This window comes from Symphodus melops (assembly GCF_947650265.1).
Source record: "Symphodus melops genome assembly, chromosome: 10".
Lineage (NCBI taxonomy): Eukaryota > Metazoa > Chordata > Actinopteri > Labriformes > Labridae > Symphodus > Symphodus melops.
The window spans coordinates 1726209-1747175 of NC_136700.1; the positions used below are offsets into that span (position 1 = coordinate 1726209).

Below are 20967 nucleotides of genomic sequence, written 5' to 3' on the forward strand. Positions count from 1 at the left end.
TGGTTGGTGGTTTTTCTTTCTACCTTAGATTTGTTGTTTAAGGTGATGTGCTGTTTATTTATGAAACGACTTTTTAAACTCCTAATCAAAGTATCTTTATATTTGTCACATTGAACTGAACGGGCAGGCCAGCAGGGGGCGCCCAAGGGCTGACAAACTGTGAACCACAGCAGCTGCACAGAAAGTGCAAAGTTTGCTTTGACAGGAGGAAACCTCTCATCTGACTGCATGTTGGTGCCCTCCCGAGCATCACGTGCACTCTCACTGTGGAAAAATCTGCTCACTGAAGGAAAATGAAAAATGACATGATTCCTACGCTGGTTGGAAAGAACCCTCACGAGACTCTCAAATCATCCTTTCACAGTTAACAGAAGTTCATCCGAGGTGGTGATATCAGGTTGGTATTAAAACCTTTCTGCACATCTGTTTTTCTTTAAACCCACCGTCTCATACTGATACCTCCATGTGTCAAGCTGAAATAAAATGCATTCTGTAGCTGACCCGCCTCTGCCTTTGACACACAACCATTCCTGAATCTGTCATTCTTCTCCACCAGGCGTGTTGCTGTCGCCCCCCCAGTGATACTGCTCCTCTCTATCTTTAGGCCGGCTGTGATTGAAGCGCTGCCACTCTGGGATCAGCAGCACACGCAGCCTGTTTCCTGGTTTGCTACGATCCTGTGGTGACTCACTTCCTGCTCCCCTCCCATCCTGCAACACTGGCTCCAGGAAGACAAACTATTCATCCCGTACCTCAAAGGTTTCCTATCACACACAAACACACACACACACTGAGCTGCCAGTTTATTGGCAGCACCTACCTGGCTGCTGTGTAGCACCTCTCTCGACCTTCAGAGCAGCTGCTATTCATCTCAGATTCTTCAAGATGTTTGACGCTTCGTGCGTCACCACTGCACGACATTAAAGCTGCTGAAAAACACTGAGCAGTCCTTCATGTGGGGCCTGGTGTCAATAAAAAACATGCAACATGTCAGCTCAGAGCGGGAGGAGAAAACATCAGGTGATGCATGAACAATAATACATATGATACAGGAGCCTTTCAACATCATCATCTGATCACTATGTTGCTGCTCAGATTGACTTCCCTGTGTGACCCACAATATGACCTGTTCGGTGCAGAGTTCTTTCCTCACACTGTAGCTGCTGCATGAATCATTTTGTTTCCCACACTTACCTGAGACACACACACACACACACACACACACACACACACATCCGGCAGACACCCATAATTATCTCTGTGGAATCAAACATCAGCTCTGTGGAAATCCGTCGAAAGGGAAATCGTTTTGTCTCGACCTGAAGTTTTCACAGAAGGGCAGTGATTCATGATAAACTCTTTTAGACGGGCTAGAGTTCAAACACAGTGATACAAATCACACACACACACACACACACACACACACACACACACACACACACACACAGAAGGCTTTCAGCATGTAACCCACATCCAGACGGACTGAGTGACTGCAGCCACTCCACACCTGCATGGTTTCTTATGAAACTAAATCTGTGATTGTGTCATCAACACATCGCTAAGACTTCAAAATACATCAGGGGCCCTTTGTCCGTTTTCCGGCTCTCTTTCAGTCCTGATGTTTTCCTTGACTCCCAGCAGAGTCGTGTGGTCACTGTATCTTTTATCAGTAATCTGCTTAGCCGCCTCCTCGGGCAGCCTACCTGTGGAGAGTGTATATTTAGAAGAGCTGATCCTCTTAGAGGATGACTTGGGCTGGGATTTGGGAGATTGACGGCATGTCAGCAGTGCAGTGCTCCTCCTGCAGTTGTGGAGGGGGGGCGCTGTGTGTGTAATGACTCGACTTGAACCTTCAGACTACATTCAAGAGACGTTCAGTGTCTGTCTCTTTATCCTGGGAATAAATGCTTCATTATTCTGCAAAATGGTTCCCACGAGCTGCAGAGAGGACGATACCAGGATTAAGGAAATCATGGATATTTATTCCATCCAGAGGCTTGGCTCTTACTTTAAAAGGCCTTCTTAACTCAAAAACACTAAATCAGCGTTTCATGACAGCTCAGAACAGAGAATGAAAGCAATAAACACGTTGTTTTCCTGTTAGTTTTCAGTCTGCGGCGCCCACACTCTGCAGCCAGGCAGTCTGTCTGTCCGCCTCTTTGTGAGCTGCTTGTTAAAAACGCCGGATAAGAGCGTCTGATGGAGTCCAAAAAAAAAAAAGGCAGACTGCCTCTAGCTTGTCTTATTTGATAGAGAGAGAAGAACGTGACCTTCCACGTCTTGGAAAAACTTTTTTTTTTTTTTTGCCGTGCGGTATCTGCACAATGTTTGGAGCGATTTTATCAGCGTGTTTCGGATCCTCGTAAAGAACTGTGAGTGCTGTGAGACGGACGCCGCACAGATAAAACACTGCACACGCCACACCCTCTGTCCTATGAGCCAATCAGAGTGAAGTGCTTATCGACAGAGATGACCTTAGACGTCAGCTCCTGTGTCATTGTCATCGTGACCGAATAAGACACGAAGCCTCAACGTTCCCGACTGAACGGAGAAAAAGACAAACTGCTTCCATCTGCTTCCCAAATAAGGAAGTGTGTTTTTTAACTTGACTTTTAGTGTTTGGACTTTTACATGATGGGAAACCTTCAGTGTGGATTCCACAGTCTGTTCGGGCCCTTGTACACATTAACACCTGGCCCTCGGGGGGGGGGGGGGGGTTCTGGTCTGGGGGCCTCTGGAAACCTTCACCATGTCGATGGATCATTACTCCTCCAGGCGACAGCGGGTCAGTTCAGCTCGTGGACGGGGATGTGACCTGGTACATCTGAAGTCCAGAAAACACTGACGGCGTGACGCAGAAAGTTAATGTTAATGTTAATACATACTCTAATCTCCTTGTTGCTCGCTGCCCCTGAAACACCAGCTTGTGTTCAGACGTGTTTGTCTGTTTTATATCTGTGTGATAGAGAAACAGCTCCGGGTCAGCTGAGACAGATTTGACCTTCAGGGACAGAAAAGATGTTGAAATATATTCACATTCGCTTTTTCATTTCAGCAAAAAAGCTGGATGTTTTGAGTTTTGAGGTCAAACTGAATGACATCCTTGACCTGCTTAATAAAAGGTCTCCATATATTCTTAAATGCTTTTAATATTCTCTCTAAACGAAGGCTTGGGAGCTTCTGCTCGATCCACTGATTAATGTCCGTCACAGCTTTTCTCTTGAAGAACAAGTTTCCCTTCAAGGACTCTGAAATCGATGACTTTCTGATTAAACTCCTCCCACCTGCTTCCTTAAACTATATCAGACTAATCCTCTCAGGAGAAATGTTAAATAGAATAGAATAAAAGCTTCTCACTGTCTGAGGCAGAAGTCTGAGTTTACCAACCGTGAGAGTCAGATAGATCTCGTCCTTCAGCTGCAGAGTTTCTGATGAATAGATCAGCAGTCTGAGGTTGAGATGAACAAACTGACATCACCGTGCTGGTATGTATCTGCTCAACATGTGACAGGGGCCTTTGTGGCAGCCACATGCTTATGGAGCCTGCATGTGTGTGTGTGTGCTGAACCATCACACAATTCAGTGTTTGTGTCCGTGTGTATGACTGTGTGTGTGTGTGTGTGTGTGTGTGTGTGTGTGTGTGCTGGTCTTCTCTGGTCAGCCTTATCCAGTCAAATCAACATTTATGTTACTTCACATCAATTTAAACCTTCTGTTCTGTGAAGTGGACTCTGGAGGAAGCACATGTGTGTGTGTGTGTGTGTGTGATGGCAGCACTTTCTGCAGGTCAGGTCTGGTGAATGAAGTGCAGCTGCTCTGTGGTTATAACTCGCACGTGGTTGGATGACTGCTTCAAGCCTTTTCTCAAACATCAGCCCTCGCCTCTTATAACCAACATTAAAGACATCTTAGCAGACCCTTAGCAGGGTGTCTTCGTGCACTCATCATAAAATCAGCTGACGGTCTCCTCCAGGGTATATTTTAGGAATGAAAGGAAGCATGACTCATCAGAAGTCAGAAAAACTTCACTGTATGTTAAATCGACTTCTGGCACGCTGACGCAGATAGAGAATGAAAAAGTGACCTTCGAATGCCCGTCTCGTGGAGAAAATCTAAATCAGTGACGTATAAGCTGACCTACATTTTGCACACTGGAGGACCTGAATCCTGCATGCTGCTCATCATCGCTCCACCGCGAGCAGAAAGACAACACGAGTGACCGAGTGGAGAACAACAAGCAGAGCAGACAGAAGAATGAATTCTGGAGATGTATTCACCAGGTGCACTACACACACACACACACACACACACACACACACACACACAGCATTATGACACCCCAGAGCATCCTCCTGTATCCGGAGGGTCAGTGAACACTGAAGTCTTCCGGGCAGCTGCTGAGACTCGTTTTGAGTAGCACATGAAATTTAAAATCTTGTGTGACAAATCAACTTTCTGTGGGCATCTGGATTCAGGAAACGACATCTGAAAGAACTCAGATATGGTCTGAATCCTGTGTGTGTGTGTGTGTGTGTGTGTGTGTGTGTGTGTGTGTGTGTGTGTGTGTGTGTGTGTGTGTGTGTGTGTGTGTGTGTGTGTGTGTGTGTGTGTGTGTGTGTGTGTGTGTGTGTGTGTGTGTGTGTGTGTGTGTGCGCGCGCGCGCAGGGATAACAGTGTTTATCCCTGTCAGAGAGTCTGGGATTGTCAAGTCTGCAGTTCCCATGCGAACCTAATTGGCAAACACACACACACACACACACACACACACACACACACACACACACACACACACACTTGAAGCCCCCTGCACACTGCTTCCTGTCCCTGTCGAAAGAATTCCAGCCATCACAGCTCTCATCCTGGGAAGACTCCTCCTTCCCCTTCCTTTCCGTGTCTCTCTTTAAACGTACTTCCCTGCCCTTTTTCTTTTTTCCCTTTTTCCCATTTTCGCTGCTTTCTTTTCCTTTCTCCTCTCATCCCTTCGTGTCGAGGTTACTTCAGTTCAGGTTCATGTGCTCCGCTCGTGGTTTGATGGTTACTGTCCTCTCTCTCTCTCTCTCTCTCTCTCTCTCTCTCTCTCTCTCTCTCTCTCTCTCTCTCTCTCATCAAAACAAATTCCTTCCATATCTCCCTCCTGTTTTCCTCTTCATGCTCTGTACCAGTCAGAGGGGGACGAGCCTTCTTCCTGCTCCATGATGGATCACTCTTAACAAACTAAACAATGCTGTGATTTCCTGTTAATGGCTGAGAGAACATTATATCCTCGTTGACGCCCCAGCCAGACAGTCGGTCTGTGACGCTGGTTAACTTTCTCCTTGAGTAATCATCATCATCAGGAAGTGAGGGACGGCGGTCACATCTTCCCCGAGCTGAACGTCTCTGTCATGTCGATGCCCTTCGTTGACATCCTGCAGAGTATTTTCAGAAACCGTAAACATCATGCAGAACACTGCATGAAAGCCTTTCCTCACGTCCTGCTGCTGCTGCTGATGGGTCAATTATAATCGTGCATCTTGCATAACTTGTTTTCATTCTGATGTTGCACTTTGGTTGCATGAAAGTCAGATTAATAAACATCTGGACGGAGCAGTGTGGGATATGTTCCTGCCGTTCTCTTTCATATTTATTTTCATCAGCTGAAGTAAACTGAGCATGCTCAGTACAACAGGAATGAAACACGCTGCATTTACGATTTAACCTGTTCCCGCTAAGGTGTAAATCAGGGGTGTCCAAAGTGCGGCCCGGGGGCCATTTGTGGCCTTTGAGTGGATTTTTTGTGGCCCTTGACTTCAAATCGAAGAATCAGAAGATTTTGGCCCCAGGCCTCATCAGATGGCATATTTCGTTCTTTTTTTCTTTTTCATGTTAGCGAGGGAGACCTATAAAAGCCTGACTATTCTTTCCAAAAAATTAGAACACAACAGTTTCCCACTGCAATTAATTATTGTGTATTTACATTATTTTTTGAAGAGGTCAAAATACAAAAAGTTCCTTACAATATTTAAAAAAAAACAAACAAACAAAAAAAACCTGTGGCCCGTGAGCGATTCTAACGCGACAATTTTGGCCTGCAAGAAAAAAAAAGTTTGGACACCACTGGTGTAAAGTATTGAGTAGTTTCTACATTGGGGACGTTTTTCAAACAGTTTCAGCATCAGTGTTGGATGTCTTTCTGCAGATCAGATAGCATAGAGGCAGATTTGTAGACTAATCTGTTCTGTGTAACAAACACAGACTAGGGCCAACGTTGTTGATCCGGCAGGTGTTGAGAGTGTCACAGTTTAGTTGAGGAAAAGTTCCTTCGTATACGCCTTTGTTGACTTTTGGTTTTCACGTAGAAACAAAAAAACGTCGACCTTTAAAGAAAGCTTTTCTGGCACGCAGGCAGCCCTGGAGCTAACCTCTCCCATGTGAGGGTTTCGTGCCGGCCACAGGTCTATTTTTTCGAAGTCAGGTGTTTTTGTGACTTCAGAGAAACTTAAAACTGCAAATAGCATTGTTAGCTGTGAACACCTGGGTGCTTGTCTCGTGACGCTGGCTCTCCACCCGAGGTGCAAATAGCTTCGTTGGCTTCTTGCACCCTGCTGATAATAGCATGTTCCATATTAGTCATGTATGTCGCTGTAACTTGTGGAGGGTTTACTGCCACCAGCTTACTAACACATACTGGGTTTTAAAGCTCTACAGATCTCTGATTTTGAGTTTGTTCTTTTTTTTCCCACTTGAATTTTTTATTATCTGGTCTTTAAAATATAAGACATGAAATCTGCTTCACTCTCTGAGCAGAAAGAAAAGCCTGTTCCAAAATCAACTGGACTACAAAGAGAACAAATCACTCATCCTGGTCATTAGTTAGATTTTCACTTCTGGAAGGAGTAGATAAACAAACCAAGCAAGAAAAAAACAAAAACTCCTTCAGGGATTTTCCACACATACACAAACCTCATGAAATGTTTCTGATTTATTGCAGACCTGCAACATCCAGAATTGTTTCCCTGTTTCCCTCTGCACGCAGCAGGTAAGAGTCAGGAATATTCCCTGCAGGTGAGCAGGACAGGATGTTTGTGTGACGCACCAGGGATGAATCAGTGCCACCTTTGTGCAGCTTCAGACTCTTTTCCTCTCGCCTTGTTGTTGATCCTTCGGATACGTCCAACAACATTTAGCATTGATATAAAAACTGGTATCATGGTGTCTGACTTTGCTTTGTCTGCCATCTTGGATGTTTTGTAAACACAGCAAAGCGTGCTTTTAACGTCCCGTCCTGTCTCCGGAGACTTCCCCCTCCTCCTCTTTCTTCAACAGGAAACAGTTCATGCTGTGAGGGAAAAACGTCAACAGCAACATCTGAAGGGGCACGCTGTCCTGAAATGTTCCAGATACTTCCACCAGTGTGCGGCCGATGACAGGACTTTCAGATGAAAGGTTCATAATGACATGATTTCAAACTGATTCAGCTCCTCCTCAGGAGTTTTCACTTTTGTGAAACTCAGGGGAGCCATTTTTTGGGGGGGGTTTTCAAATGACGTAAACACAACTTGTGGTTGTGTGTCAGTCCGTCAGTCAGGCCGGGTCTTCCCAGAGACGCCAACATCAACATCTTTACTTCCTGTTGTTGAGCCACTGAAACCTCCACAGGATAAAATTAAAAGTTGACCATGGTTGCTATGTTCCAAAACACATGACCGCACACACACGCACACGCACACGCACACACACACACACACACACACACACGCTTGCTTTAAACGAAACATTCTCTCTGGATGCTGGAATAACCTGTCCTGTGTGTTGTTTAAGAACTGAGATAATTTATTTTTATTTTCAATCTCGTGCACACACGTACGGACCTTGATGTTTACTATACTTGCGGGGACCTTCATTTGCATAATGCACCCCCCTTCCTCTGACCATCACCAAACCTGAATCAAGGTTAAAACCCTCAAAGTGCTCTTTAAAGGTTTGTTTGTCCAAACCAGCCAAAATCTATAATTCCCCCAAAAATGATCTCACTCCAGTCTAAAACTTAAACGTGCTCTCATAAACATAGTTGTGCAACCAACACACACACACACACACACACACACACACACACATTTTATTACACACACATAAACACCACCCACTTCTCAGCCTCCATCAGATAAACACTGCTGAGAGTTTTCAGTCTTCCATCTGCCAAGTTTCCCACTGTTGTCCCAAAGTGTGTTGCTTTTGGAAATAGACAAACACACACACACACACTTTCTCCCTCTCTGTCTCATGCTAACACACACACACACACACACACACACACACACACTTAAAAACTCACACGCACGAATCATCTGGAAGCTTTCCAGCATAAGCGAGGCATGAGCTGGATGTTTGTTAGTCTTAAGTTTAGCCTCGGAGGTTCCCAGGTTGATTCTGTCTGTCAAACACTCACACACACACACACACACACACACACACACACACACACACACACACACACCAAGTCAGTTAAAGCAAAGTTTGTTTGTGTTTTCTTGTGAGTTCGATGTTTGATGACACGCTCATGTTTGCAAGTCGAAGTCATGCTAGCTGTGCAATCTTTTGGTAGCTTAGCATTAAAGCTGGGAACAGCGTACACAGTTATCCCGGTCCTGTCTAAAGGTAAAAAAGTCTCACTTTATAGAAACATCGTCAAGTTTTTCCTGCAAAAAATGAAAGAGCAGAAATGATTATTGTAGTTGTTTTATAACAGATTTAATTAGCACTTTATCTTGTGAAATCTGTCTTTTATCAAACAGCGTGCTAGTTGGCGAGCATGAAAGCTGGTAGATTTTGGTTTTGGCAGGATGTTCAACAGGACGTGGGCTCGCTTCGACTTTGCTGCCTCCTTTTTGTGAAGATAAACATGGACTTCTGGAAATGTCTGGAATATTTCAGGACAGCCTTCCTGGGATGCTTCTTCATATTTGACTCACATATATTAATATTATTACTTTGTGTAATTAAACACATTCACAGCACAAACATGGAGAACAGAGGGCGAGCAGAAAGACGTGTGAAGCTGCTTTATGATATAATCCTGATTGACCCTTTTCAGAATATTTCCCACTTTCTCCTCACGTCACCTCACAGGGACGTTGAACTGAGGGGCGGGCAGGAAGAAGTCCAGGTTCAGGTCCTGAAATAGTCCTGTGATGAATTATCGGAGAAAATGTCCTCTCTTCTTTGAAATCTAGTGTAACATTTTTTTTTGACACATGTACAGACTTTGCCCTCCTGCTTGATTCAGACTGAGAGATAAGTAAAGAGGTGACCATCCGGCCACGTCCCTTCCTCTCTTTCTCCAGCGCTGTCTATTTCTGTGTGTTTGTTTCAGGCGGGCAGGGACTCTGACCTCCCTGACGACCCTTACGGGGGGGGATGATGGGGAGGAGAGAGAGCAGGGTGAATCGAGAAAGAGAGACAGAAATGTTGGTAGGTTAGAGGAAAGCAGACTGGTATTGTGGGAACGGAAGGAGTCCGGGGGGGGGGGAGGCGGGGGGCGGGAGGATCAGCGTCAGATGGAGGGATGGAGTCTAAACTGCTCAGCATGAAGACGGTTTGAATCTCCACCTTTGTTTACATCCTTTAACTGACATGTTTTTCTCTGCTTTAGCATTTATGTAACAGCTCTCTGCAGCCTGAGAGCTGAAACTGTGTGTCAGTGTGTGTGCTGGTGCACTTCTCTGTCAAGTGTTTATTTTCACTGCTCTCAGGCTCCAATGACACATTTATGGTGTCCTGTGTTCGTTTGCCCCTTCAGTCCTCTTACATCATTCATTGTTTTGCTTTCCAACCACAGTCTCTCTCTCTCTCTCTCTCTCTCTCTCTCTCTCTCTCTCTCTCTCTCCCTCTCTCTCTCTCTCTCTCTCTCTCTCTATCTTTATATACTTTCCATAAAGACGCAGAGTGGAATATGAGAGACTTGACTTTTCTTCGAGGGCCCAAACTGAAAGCTGTGAAACCGAAGATGTGAGGTTAATTTTATCCACCTCAAAGGGAAAGCAAAGAGATTCAAGCAGAGACACAAAAACACTTCAGGATGCTACTTTTATTTATTTATCAACTTTAATGGACTACATTTAAGACAATTCACGGAAATATATAGTCAACAATTTAACTCGACTTATCTGCTTCACTCATCAGAATACTGACTAAGGAGTTTAATTGAGTTTAACTGGGGGAAACTGAGGGTCAAAGGTCGACAGCAGCTCGTTCCATGTTTCTGAATGAGTCCATTAGTTTTAGTATCACAGCTTGAGACCATCTGTCTGATCAGATCACCTCTCTTCTCATCATCATGTTTGTCTTTCTGCTTTTCATAATGTGTTTCTCTCTAAAGCTGTGAACACTTTTTTACTCTCTGTGTTTCCTGCTACTTCTGTCTGGATCTTTCTTCCCTCCTCAGCCGATCGGCCCCCGAGGCTCCGCAGTTTGCTTCAATCAAAGCAAACTAAACGGAAACATATGAAGTCCAATTTACTCACAGATTCCCAGAATTCTTGGCCATGAGGTCACTCAGTGTGTCGGTGTCGCTCATGACTTTCACTGCTCGGAAATGGAAACAAGGAGCGCTGTCTGCGCGCTGTCACAGCTTTGTTGGTCAGATTTCAGTTTCAGGCTCATTATTTCACCATCCTCTTAAATCCCTGCTAAATTCATCTGAATGAGCTTTTGGGTGGAGGGCTTGCACATGTAATATTTAGTCTTTAAGACAATGTGCGACACCCAGAGGAGTTAATTCAAGAGTAAAGTTTAGGAGTTGGTTGTGATAGTGTTGAAGATTACGCAACAGGTGGGTTAACTTTCTGGGAAGGAGGCTCGATGTGACTCAGCAGCGGAAATTTAGCTTAATCTCGAGTCTTCTATGATGAAATCTGTGCGAATTAAAGACCTATTTGGACAGAGAGTAACTCCACCTGGCTGAGTGAGGTTGTTGCGTAATAACGTGCAACGAGATGACAGATCGGCTCCGGCTGCATTCCCGTCCTCGGCACACAGGGGCGAGCTCACGGAGAGCCTGTAATTCTCCTCCATCTCGATCGGTAACAGACACAGACCTCACGTTGATCCTCCAAAACAGAAACATGAACCTCCACCACCCCCCACTTTGTCCCTCTGAGCTGAAGAAACACTCTGCTCTCTGGAGGTCTTAGCATGGGGCTTCACCTGGGGGTCTGGAGGCTCGCCATGGGGCCTGGTGGAGCGAGAGAGAGAGAGAGAGAGAGGGGCAGACCCGCCCGACTCTGCACTGATTACATCTTGATTTACTTAGGTGATGTCATATGTGTGTGTACAGTATGTGTGTGTGTGCACACTTCTGTTCCTGATGTGTGATATAACCACATCTTTCAGAGAGTTGGCGTTCTTCTCTTCTTATCTAGTTTACACATTCCCTTCTGCTTCACAGTCACAAAGAGAGAGAGAGAGTAAGCGAGAGAGAGTGTGATAATGTGAGCAAGATAAAGACTGTGTTCTCCTCATGTTTGTCTTCTACTTTGAAACTTTGAGATTTGTCAAAAAAGAAAAAAAATAATTGAATTTGAAGCAGAGCAGAGCTTTAACAACATGCACATGAATATATCTAAAAAAAAAAAGTTGTTTTTAACGTACAGTTGGTCTTTATGATGCTCTGGAGCTTTAAGAGTTCTTGGTCTCTTTGTAATCCTTACCTCTGTAACCCCGAACACTTAGACTTACCAACCAAGTTTGCAGGTTGCTATGCTTGCATGTTTGCAGGTTTAGCACAGAGCTCACAGCAGTGGATGAGTAGAGAGGGAGTGGGTTTAATTTGCGTCCCGCAGGAGCTGTAAACAAGATGTGTTTGCAGCCCGACCTACGAAAAGCAAACGTCTGCAATCTCCATTTGTTAAAATCCTCATTACCTCGCTGTGATTATCCCCTGTGCCAACACAGTGATGTGCCTCCAAACGCTCTGCTCCAGCAGCTCTCCATCGAGCCAGCAGTAAAAATCTGAAGGCCTGATTAAATGTCTAATTATCCCTTACAATGCAAAGACTTTATGACTCTGAGGAGAGAAATAAACAAGTGTTTTTATTCGACTGACCCAGATACAGCTGCAGCCAAACATCACGTATTTATTTAGAGCTGCAGGTTTCATCTCATCAAAGTCGACACACACCTGTGATCACACTTACACACTGACACAAAACAGACACGTTAAGGATCCTTGAGCTCTTTGAAATGTGAAACCTCATCAAGATCAAGAATCTCTTTTACAACAGTGTTCTGGGCGAGAGACAGGTAGCAACACAACAAGCTATACGGACAAACTCCACAAAATGATGACAATTCACATTCAGACGACTTTTGACCAGACTTGAAGAGACCTGCTCCCCCCAGACTCAAAACCTCCTGCAGCAGGGAACAACCTGAAACACCCTTCCCCCACTATCAGACACAGCGTGAGGGGAGATGCCAACGACAAGGAGTGGTCAGTGAAGGCAACACAAGTATACAGAGTGCACTTTGAAATCAGGGCCTTGAGATGTGTTATGATTCCTAATGCTACATGCATATAGAAGATATACACGTTTAAAAATCATCATCAGTCGATCCTATTCTTCCAAGTAGCAGCAAAAAGTCTTTTTTTTTTTTGCAGCAAAACCGAAGTCAAACAATCAATCAATCAAGCAATCAATCTTTATTTATATAGCGTCAATTCATAACAGGCGTTATCTCGAGACACTTTACAAAAGCAGGTTGTCAAAACAATCGGTTGTTTGTGCTTGAATTTCTTTATGACAACATATAGATCCATGACTGCAAACATGTGAACATTAAAGTCAGGGCTGCCCTCACTGGTCTGTCTGCTGTTCATCAAACACACAAAGCATCTCTTGAGCACCTTCTGTCGCAGAAAGATCAACAGTAACGCAGCCCCCTGATTGGCTGTGCCAGGCGGACAGGTGGTCAGGAAACATGCTCCCTCACTTTCACCTTGTAAAGCAGATTAGAGAGGGTCGTGGCTGTGTATGTAAACTGAATAGAAGATTGATTGACCTATCACCTTTGATCATGTATGTGTTGATCAAAGAGAGGCAGCCTATGGACAGGTGTGACTCTCTTCAATATCTTTCACTCTTATCCACAATAACTTTCTTCATCTCAGCAGATCTCATGGTTTTATTATCCTGATTTAAGTCCTCTTTATTAGGTTTTTTTTTTCTTTATCATACATCCTGCCAAATCAAATGAATGAATTTGTGTCGAAGTAATACCGGAACTTAAGGACTCTTCTTTCAAAATAAAAGCATATACCTCTAGTGTGGCCATCTATTAAATCAGAGTGTTTCTTTCATCTCCTATTTAGTATATTATTTATTAAGCTATCAGACTAGTAATGTAACAAGCTTGAAGGTTGTTGTAATGTATACTGTTGTCATAGCAATTCTCATACATCTGTCTAAACATGGACTTTTCTCTTAATTTAACAATGTCCATTTTTTTGTTTGGTTAAAATGTGTTTTTCTTTAGTTTTTTTTTCCTGTCCAAAGCAAAATGTTCTTGTTTTGATGAATAGTCTCTGAGCTCTTCTCTGCAGTGAGTGTAGTGGCTATTTGTCTAAAATAATATACATATATCTAAGTCAAACTGATATAAAACATATTCAAAACACCTTTCCTGCGTCATGGAGATATGGAACTAGTCTAGGCAGGTAAAAGTTCTGTGTTTCTGATTATTTCTCAAAAAGTAAGCAAACAAAAGAAAGAAGGAAATCATCCCAGCTGCTGCCTCTCCTGGTAGAAAAACAAACCAGCCTTCTTCTCTATATCACCTCACAAAATACTTATCAAGCCAAACATAATTTACAAAACACAACACTGATGAAACACTAATTAACGTCATATGAGTAACAAATAAATGGCTCCTACAGTGGATGTCTTAGTTTGAAATTCCGTACCGGATGTCCCTCATGTTCTCCCAGGTGATTGACACCTCTCCTCCATGAGAAGCCGAGCCCCCTTCTGCTCTGCTTCAGTCCAGAGCTGTGCACACACAGTAAGTGTCTGTCTGAGGATCGATCGAGGATTGTTCGACTAAACTTCAAAGGCTTTATTTAAAGGAAGGGGAGCACGCGACGTTTCATCCTGAAGGTAAATGTCAGTGATTGGCTTCACAGGTGTTTATGTTGGTTTTTGCATTGTGGGGGTTTCACGTGTTAAAATGTGGTCGGTGGTCACTGCTGAATATACCGACTGTTTTCTTTTGTGTGAACAACAAAAAGTGAGAAAAGTGCCAGGTGTGACTGTTTGTTTGTCAACATAATGGGCTCGTGAGAGCGCGCGTGCGGCTGACCCTCCCTTTGGATTCACCGTGCGTAACGCTCCCAGTTTACGCTGAAGAGAAACCCTTCCCTTCTCATCCACAGTGAAAACTTTCAGACAAGTTTCCTCAGTCTTAAATCTTAATCATTCATGTTCAACTGTTGACAAGATAAAGAGCATGAACGGTGTTTGTTTGATTGTCTTAACAGTCACAAGTCTGAGTGTCCGCCTCTCCGTGTAGAAGCCTCTGGAATTCACATTGTATGTTAATGGGGAAAGATATTTTAAATCCTGTGTTGTGTTTCTGTTCCTAAGAATTCTAAAAAAAGATTGTGAAAATGTTTAGCCCCAGTATAACAAGTGATGGACTTTATATCGGTAAAGGAAAAGTTCAGGCTAGGCGCTGGAGGTGCGTTCAGGTAAAAAAAAATAAAGGAGGACAAATCAGTGCATTGATCAGCTCTACCTGTAGTGCTCCAGGAATAAACTCCGGTCACAGAGGTCGGCAGGGAGCCAGTGTCCTGCTGCTTCCGGGCCAAACGTCAGTGGATGAGAACCACCTTCCTTTTCAAAAATAGAAAAATACAACAAGTAGCCTAAAGGCCCATCGGGGTGTGTTCGGTTCTTGAGGCAGAGGCAACATAACACGATGTGTGTTACAGAGTGAGTGTTTTTAGTTCTCCTGATTAAAGTAGCTGCGCTGTATCTGTGACTGGATTAGACTACTTTGGTGCCAATCAGTCAGCCGGTGAGAGCCTCCAGGAGGACACAGGGATGAGCTCAGGCTGCACTTACATAACACACACACACACACACACACACACACACACACACACACACACACACACACACACACACACACACACACACATACATACACACACACACACACACACACACACATACACACACACACACATACACACACACACACACACATACATACACACACACACACAGGCTGTGCGTAGCATCATTAATGTTTAGCAGTTTAAATTCTGAGCTTTGGCACAGAAATGATTCCTCTCGGCATCACGCTGATAAAGTGACAGCTTAATGGGGAAGAAGCATGAGCTGGAGGGCTGACGAAATCAGCTTAACTTTTTTTATGCTCAAAACAAACGGATTAACAGACAAGCAAACGGCTTTTTTTAGTCGCCTGCTGTGCGTAATTACGCGTGCCACGAGGAAGACAACAACGAAGGGAGGCGCCGCTGAGATGACAGAGCTCACGGGTGTCTCTCTCTCTCTCTCTCTCACTCACTCTCTCTCTGTCCTGCTGCAGAGGAGACTTTGAGCTAATGGAGCCTGAGACTGAGAGCAGTAACAGATGTCCGATCAGACTCCTCTGTGGCTGATTGCATCATCGGCAGAGTCCCAAATAACCGCTTACAGAGAAAGGTGATGAATGGACACCAAGACAAAAACTGATTAGACATGTCCCTCACTATAGAAGCTATACGTCCAACAGGAGGACAGACTTCTCTACCTCACGTTCACTCCAGTTCGTGCTTCACTGCTTTCAGTCGGACTACGTGTGATCACGTGTGGAGTTTTAAACATGTGGGGTTTATGCAGGTCATTATTTAATATAATTGAACATTTCAGATGGCATGCTTGTGTTATTACTGAAGACAGAGTTGGTCTTTGCTCTGCAGGTCAAATTTGGGTTTTGTTGTCTCAAATAGAAATGTAAAGTTATAGTCATAACGTAGAACTGTAAGTATTAAATTAACTTGTGGAAAATGATAATTACAGTCTGTTTATTACATATCTTTGACCTTCTTTCATTGGCTTGTATCCACCTTGTTGAGATCCACAGCACAGTGAAACTCCAAGAATTTAACCTTCAGACAAAATATTCCAAACACGTCTGAAATCAGATCTGTGACCTCAGCAGACTCAGATTTACGAATCCCATTTTCCTTATTTGGATGAACTATTCCTTTAAATGAAGGCAGCCGAGCCCTCTGAGTACTTTTTAAAAAAACATCACAAACAGTCACATCATCAGTTCAGCAGAACTGGCTCCACCCTCCTGAACCGGTTCTGACTGGTCCAGTGTGCAAGAGATGTCTGTGGTCATATTTATATTGTCTGCTTGTTTTGTTCCATGACATTGAAGTTCATGTCTCATGTTTATGACTCTTGGAGGTTGAGCTCTGCACACTCGTCTCTCGTTTATCTGCTGTTTTCTTTCCCGTCGGTTGTTCGTGGATTGATAACATTTAAATAAATAAATGGGAAGCCCTTGGCCTTGTCCACGATGACACCAAGACTCTTAATCTGAAGGGAGGGAGAAACTGAGAAATGGTGAAATGGTAGATTTGGTGCCGATGAGGTTTTGTCACCTTCAGGAGAACCAGGATTTGTTTTGTTGTAGTCAATCAGAGAGGAACGCAGGCGGGAGGCCGTCCAGGGCCGAACCCTGAGGTACACCTGGAGGGACTGTAAATGGGGATTTGAAGGTTTTGAGTGTGTTATGAGAGATGGTGTGAAGGCTGCTCTTCGATCCAGGAGGAAGAGGATGGATGGACGGTCACCAAAAGGGACCTAAACTGGTCTAAATGACTCAACACGAAACCTGCGTTGGCGTGAGTGGGACGGTCGTCCTCCAGGAAATGTTGAAGCCATGTACTGTAATCAAATCGTAATGCGATGAAATCCAGTGGTTGAAATGTGTCAGCAGACGGATGTTAAGTCCATGACCTCACTGGACAGATGAATCGACTGATCTGAGAGGATGAAAGAGAGGAAGATCTTCAGCTACAGACGTGTTTGTGTCATCACGAGCAGATTTTAAACCTTCCAGCTCAGAAGTCGCTCCTCCTGCGACGGTGACTCAGCGCTTTATTGCAAAAGATGATTACTCACAGATTAATGTCTCTGTGGTTTAAGATTAGCCGGTTTCAGTCACTGGTTTTCAAATCAAGTCATGATGAACGCTCCTCCTCCTCTCACAAATACAAATTATTAAACTTCAGTGTGCAGCATGAGCAGTTCTGATCTTTTCTAGAAATATTTAAAGGCGAAGAAGAAGAAGAAGTCACCACCTGGTGTAAGACAAAGGATCAGCGAAGAGTCGTGTTTTTGTTACTCGTGGAGGGAGCAGCTTCGTCTGTAGGGCCCAGCAAATCTGGAAACTGGTCTGGTAGCTGGAGACGTGCCAGTTCACTTCCTGAGCACTGCCAATGTGCCCTTGAGCAAGGCACTGAAACCGCTCTTGATTAGCTCAGGAGGGGGGAAAAAATAGCTTCTTATATTTTTTATTCTTTAAGTTCTTACTAGCTCAGTTTTATTTCCTGATCCTTTGTTGTTCCTTGTATTTGGCAATAAAACATAAATAAATAAAGTATATCTTCTTCTTCTTCTTCTTCTTCTTCTTCTTCTTCTTCTTCTTCTTCTTCTTCTTCTTCTTCTTCTTCTTCTTCTTCTTCTTCTTCTTCTTCTTCTTCTTCTTCTTCTTCTTCTTCTTCTTCTTCTTCTTCTTCTTCTTCTTCTTCTTCTTCTTCTTCTTCTTCTTCTTCTTCTTCTTCTTCAGAATATATTTGACTTATTTTTAACTTAACCAACAGCCTTTAAAAGTTGGTCTTAAACTCTATAAAACACTGAGTGAACTTCAGTGACCTCGATGTGAACGCTGTTCGAACATTCACAAGGAAGTCTTCAGGCGTTGCCGTGACGACGTGATGTCGTTGACTGTTTCAGCAGTTATTTTGAATGCACAGTTTATAACAACCCACTCGTCTGTCCACGCAGAAAACAAACTTTAAAACCTGAATAGATAAAAGAGTTTACGATGAAATGCTGAATTTTAAGGAACTCAGCGTTGGTGGTTTCATCTAAATAAACAAATATGAAGTCTTCAGATCGTCCAATCAGCTGGATCGTCTGTCCTCCTTCAAAGAGTCAAAGCTCTGAAGTCAAACAGAGCTCTTCTTTATGCTGAAAGCGTTAAATTCCAGAGCAACATTTAGGACGCTGACGGGATCACAAGATCACAGAGCCTCCAGGCCTGACCGTACTCCCATAATTCATAGTGTTTGCTCTGGAAGGAGCCTTTCAGATTTGTCTCTGATAACAGGACAAGGACGCTCAGTTGTGACACAAAAACAAAACTTAGAAACCAACAATTTCCGAGCACTTGGTCTGTGTCTCCAGTGAGTGAGCGAGCGGGCGGGTGGGCGAGCGAGCGGAGGGGAGTGTGTGCTGATTCATGCAAAGAGCTAACTCACGTCATTATGAGGAGGCAGATCGCTCCGAGCAAACACTCCGGATTCTTGGAGTGTTTTCTATCGAATGTCCTCCGGCTCTCTGGAGAGGAGGTTGTAAATCTCCTCCCACCTTCACTCCTCTCTCTCTCCCCCTCCTCCCTCGCCCCATTCATCACCCCCCCCCCCCGGCCTCCTCCCTCTCTTCATCTCCCTCTGACTCTTTTCTCTCTTGTGTCTCCTCACAGATCTCCAGAGTCCTGTTGTCACATTCCTGAAGTTTCTTCAGACGGGGAGGGGGAGAAGCCTGCAGAGAGTTTTCTTCATCCCGTCTGCGTATCTGAGGGGGAGAAACAGCAGCGTGTGTGTGTGTGTGTGTGTGTGTGTGTGAGCAGAGAAGACGACTCCCTGGAAATGACTTCTCTGTGCCAGAGAGAGGGACAGAGGGAGCTGAGCTGAGGTCAAGGCCTTCCTCCTCTCCCCCCGCAGTCACGTGACAGTGTGAGACTATCAGTGAGTACTTGTGTGCTGAGCGGGAGAACAAACAGCCCGAGGAGCGTTATTCCGCAGCGTGCCGGGCTGAACATCGACCTGTGAGAAGCAAAATGCCGGCAAAGACGCCGATGTACTTGAAAACTACAACTCCCAAAAAGGGGAAGAAGCTGAAGCTCCGCGACGTCCTCTCAGGCGACATGATCAGCCCGCCGCTGGGCGACGTGCGTCACAGCGCCCACGTGGGGCCTGAGGGCGAGGGCGACATGTTCGGCGACGTGGGTTTCCTCCAGGGGAAGATGAACATGCTGCCGTCTCTGAGCCGCATGCACAACGGGCACACGCGCTCGCACAGCGTGGAGCGACACCCCGACGACGACGACTTCGGCTCCAAGGAGGAGACGCACAGCTACGCCTACAACGGCTTCCATTACCAGCACACGTCGTCCGGCCTGCTGAAGACCACCATCTCCATGCCGGTGTTCATCGCGCACGAGCAGGCTCCACCCAAACCCCCCCGCCTCCACCTGGACGACCCCTCTCCTCCCTCTCTGCCCTCCAACCAAAACCACTTCGAGCCCCATCCGCAGAGTGACGTGAGCTTCAGACAGGCAAACGGCGGCGGCGGCGGCGGCGGCGACGGCCACGAGCAGCACCGCAACCTGTCGCTCTTTCAGAACGGGGTGGTGGGTCGTTTGGCATCAGAGCCCTGCAGAGACATCTCCATCTCCCCCACCCTTCGCCGGCTCGTCCCTTCCTCCGGCTCCTTCTCAGAGGCCTCCTCCGAGGACTCCATGTCAGAAACCTGCGGGCCCCTGGACGTCCGCCGGGGCCTCAGTCTGGACTCGGACACCGGACTGAGTAATGAGGATCTACGGAGCGACCGCAGCGACTCACCCTGCACCACCCAACAACACCCGGCTGGTCTCATAGCTCCAACAGGCGTGTCCCGGTCCGACTCTCTGGCCGGGTTAAACCTGGACCTGGGCCCGTCCATCCTGGAGGACGTCCTAAGTATCATGGAGCGCTACAAGACTGAGGACAACCGCTGTGAGCTGTGAAGAACTGAGAGACAAACGAGATGCACAGATATTTTTTTATTCATGTTTCATTGAAGACACTGCAGGGGGGGGGGGGTGAGAGGACACTGAAAGACTTCAGGAAGTTCAGACACTTATGGATGTTGATGTTCAGCGCTGGGACGTTGATGTGGGACGTGACGACTGGCTGCAGGCCGGTCCTGAGGAGCCTTCCTCACAGCTCAAACTGTTGGGAGACAAAAAAGAAAAAAACACTAAAACTTTGACTCTACAGCAGCGACGACACACCAAACTATCTCGCTGACACTTCTCTGCTTGGTAAACGTTTCCAACAGATCCTGATACAAACGTCTGACGCAGCTGTGAACAGACGTCAGGAGCAGAAGAACGTCACTTCTAACCGCAGCTACTAAAAATAACGTCTCTAAACTTTGGATGTTTGTTTCTGCATTAAAGATAAAAACACGCTCAGTGACACTAAGCTGACATGCAAACAGAAGCTGACGGCTTTACTTCGTCCTCCGTGGTTTTCAACGCCTAACACATCCTCACTTCTTTACTGTAACGCTTAAATTCTGGATGAAATGTGAAGAACTGATTTTATCATTTCTGTAACCAATCAAGATGTAAGCTAACATGATCTCGATCAAAGGGAAACTAAAGAACACTAATGTTGTAGTTACACTAAAATGATGTTTCATTTAAGAATAATGTGCTGCTTTGTAGATAATAATCAAATACTGGTCATCTTAATAACACTCCTGGAACATGTCGTGGCTCCGCCTCCCTGATGTTCACCATCTGCAGGATCACAGTAGCCTATTATTCAAATGTCATTTACGCTGCTTATGTATACCCGTATGTATCACTGTAAATGTACGAATTAAACATTCCTACAAAAAACAATAACGTTTGTGTGGA

At 45.0% G+C, this 20967-nt stretch overlaps 1 protein-coding gene across 1 annotated transcript; it reads left to right on the forward strand.

The window, feature by feature from the left end:
- The first annotated feature begins 14041 nt into the window (after positions 1-14041).
- On the forward strand, positions 14042-20953 carry LOC306830702 (cdc42 effector protein 3). Its single transcript, XM_079354324.1, has 2 exons — positions 14042-14132; positions 18763-20953. Exon 2 carries the CDS (start codon positions 19120-19122, stop codon positions 20065-20067), a length of 948 nt encoding a protein of 315 aa, XP_079210450.1. The 5' UTR covers positions 14042-14132; positions 18763-19119; the 3' UTR covers positions 20068-20953.
- Positions 20954-20967: the final 14 nt, after the last annotated feature.

Coding starts and splice junctions, on each gene's coding strand:
- LOC306830702 (XM_079354324.1), top strand. CDS start 19,120: ATGCCGGCAAAGACGCCGATGTACTTGAAAACTACAACTCCCAAAAAG.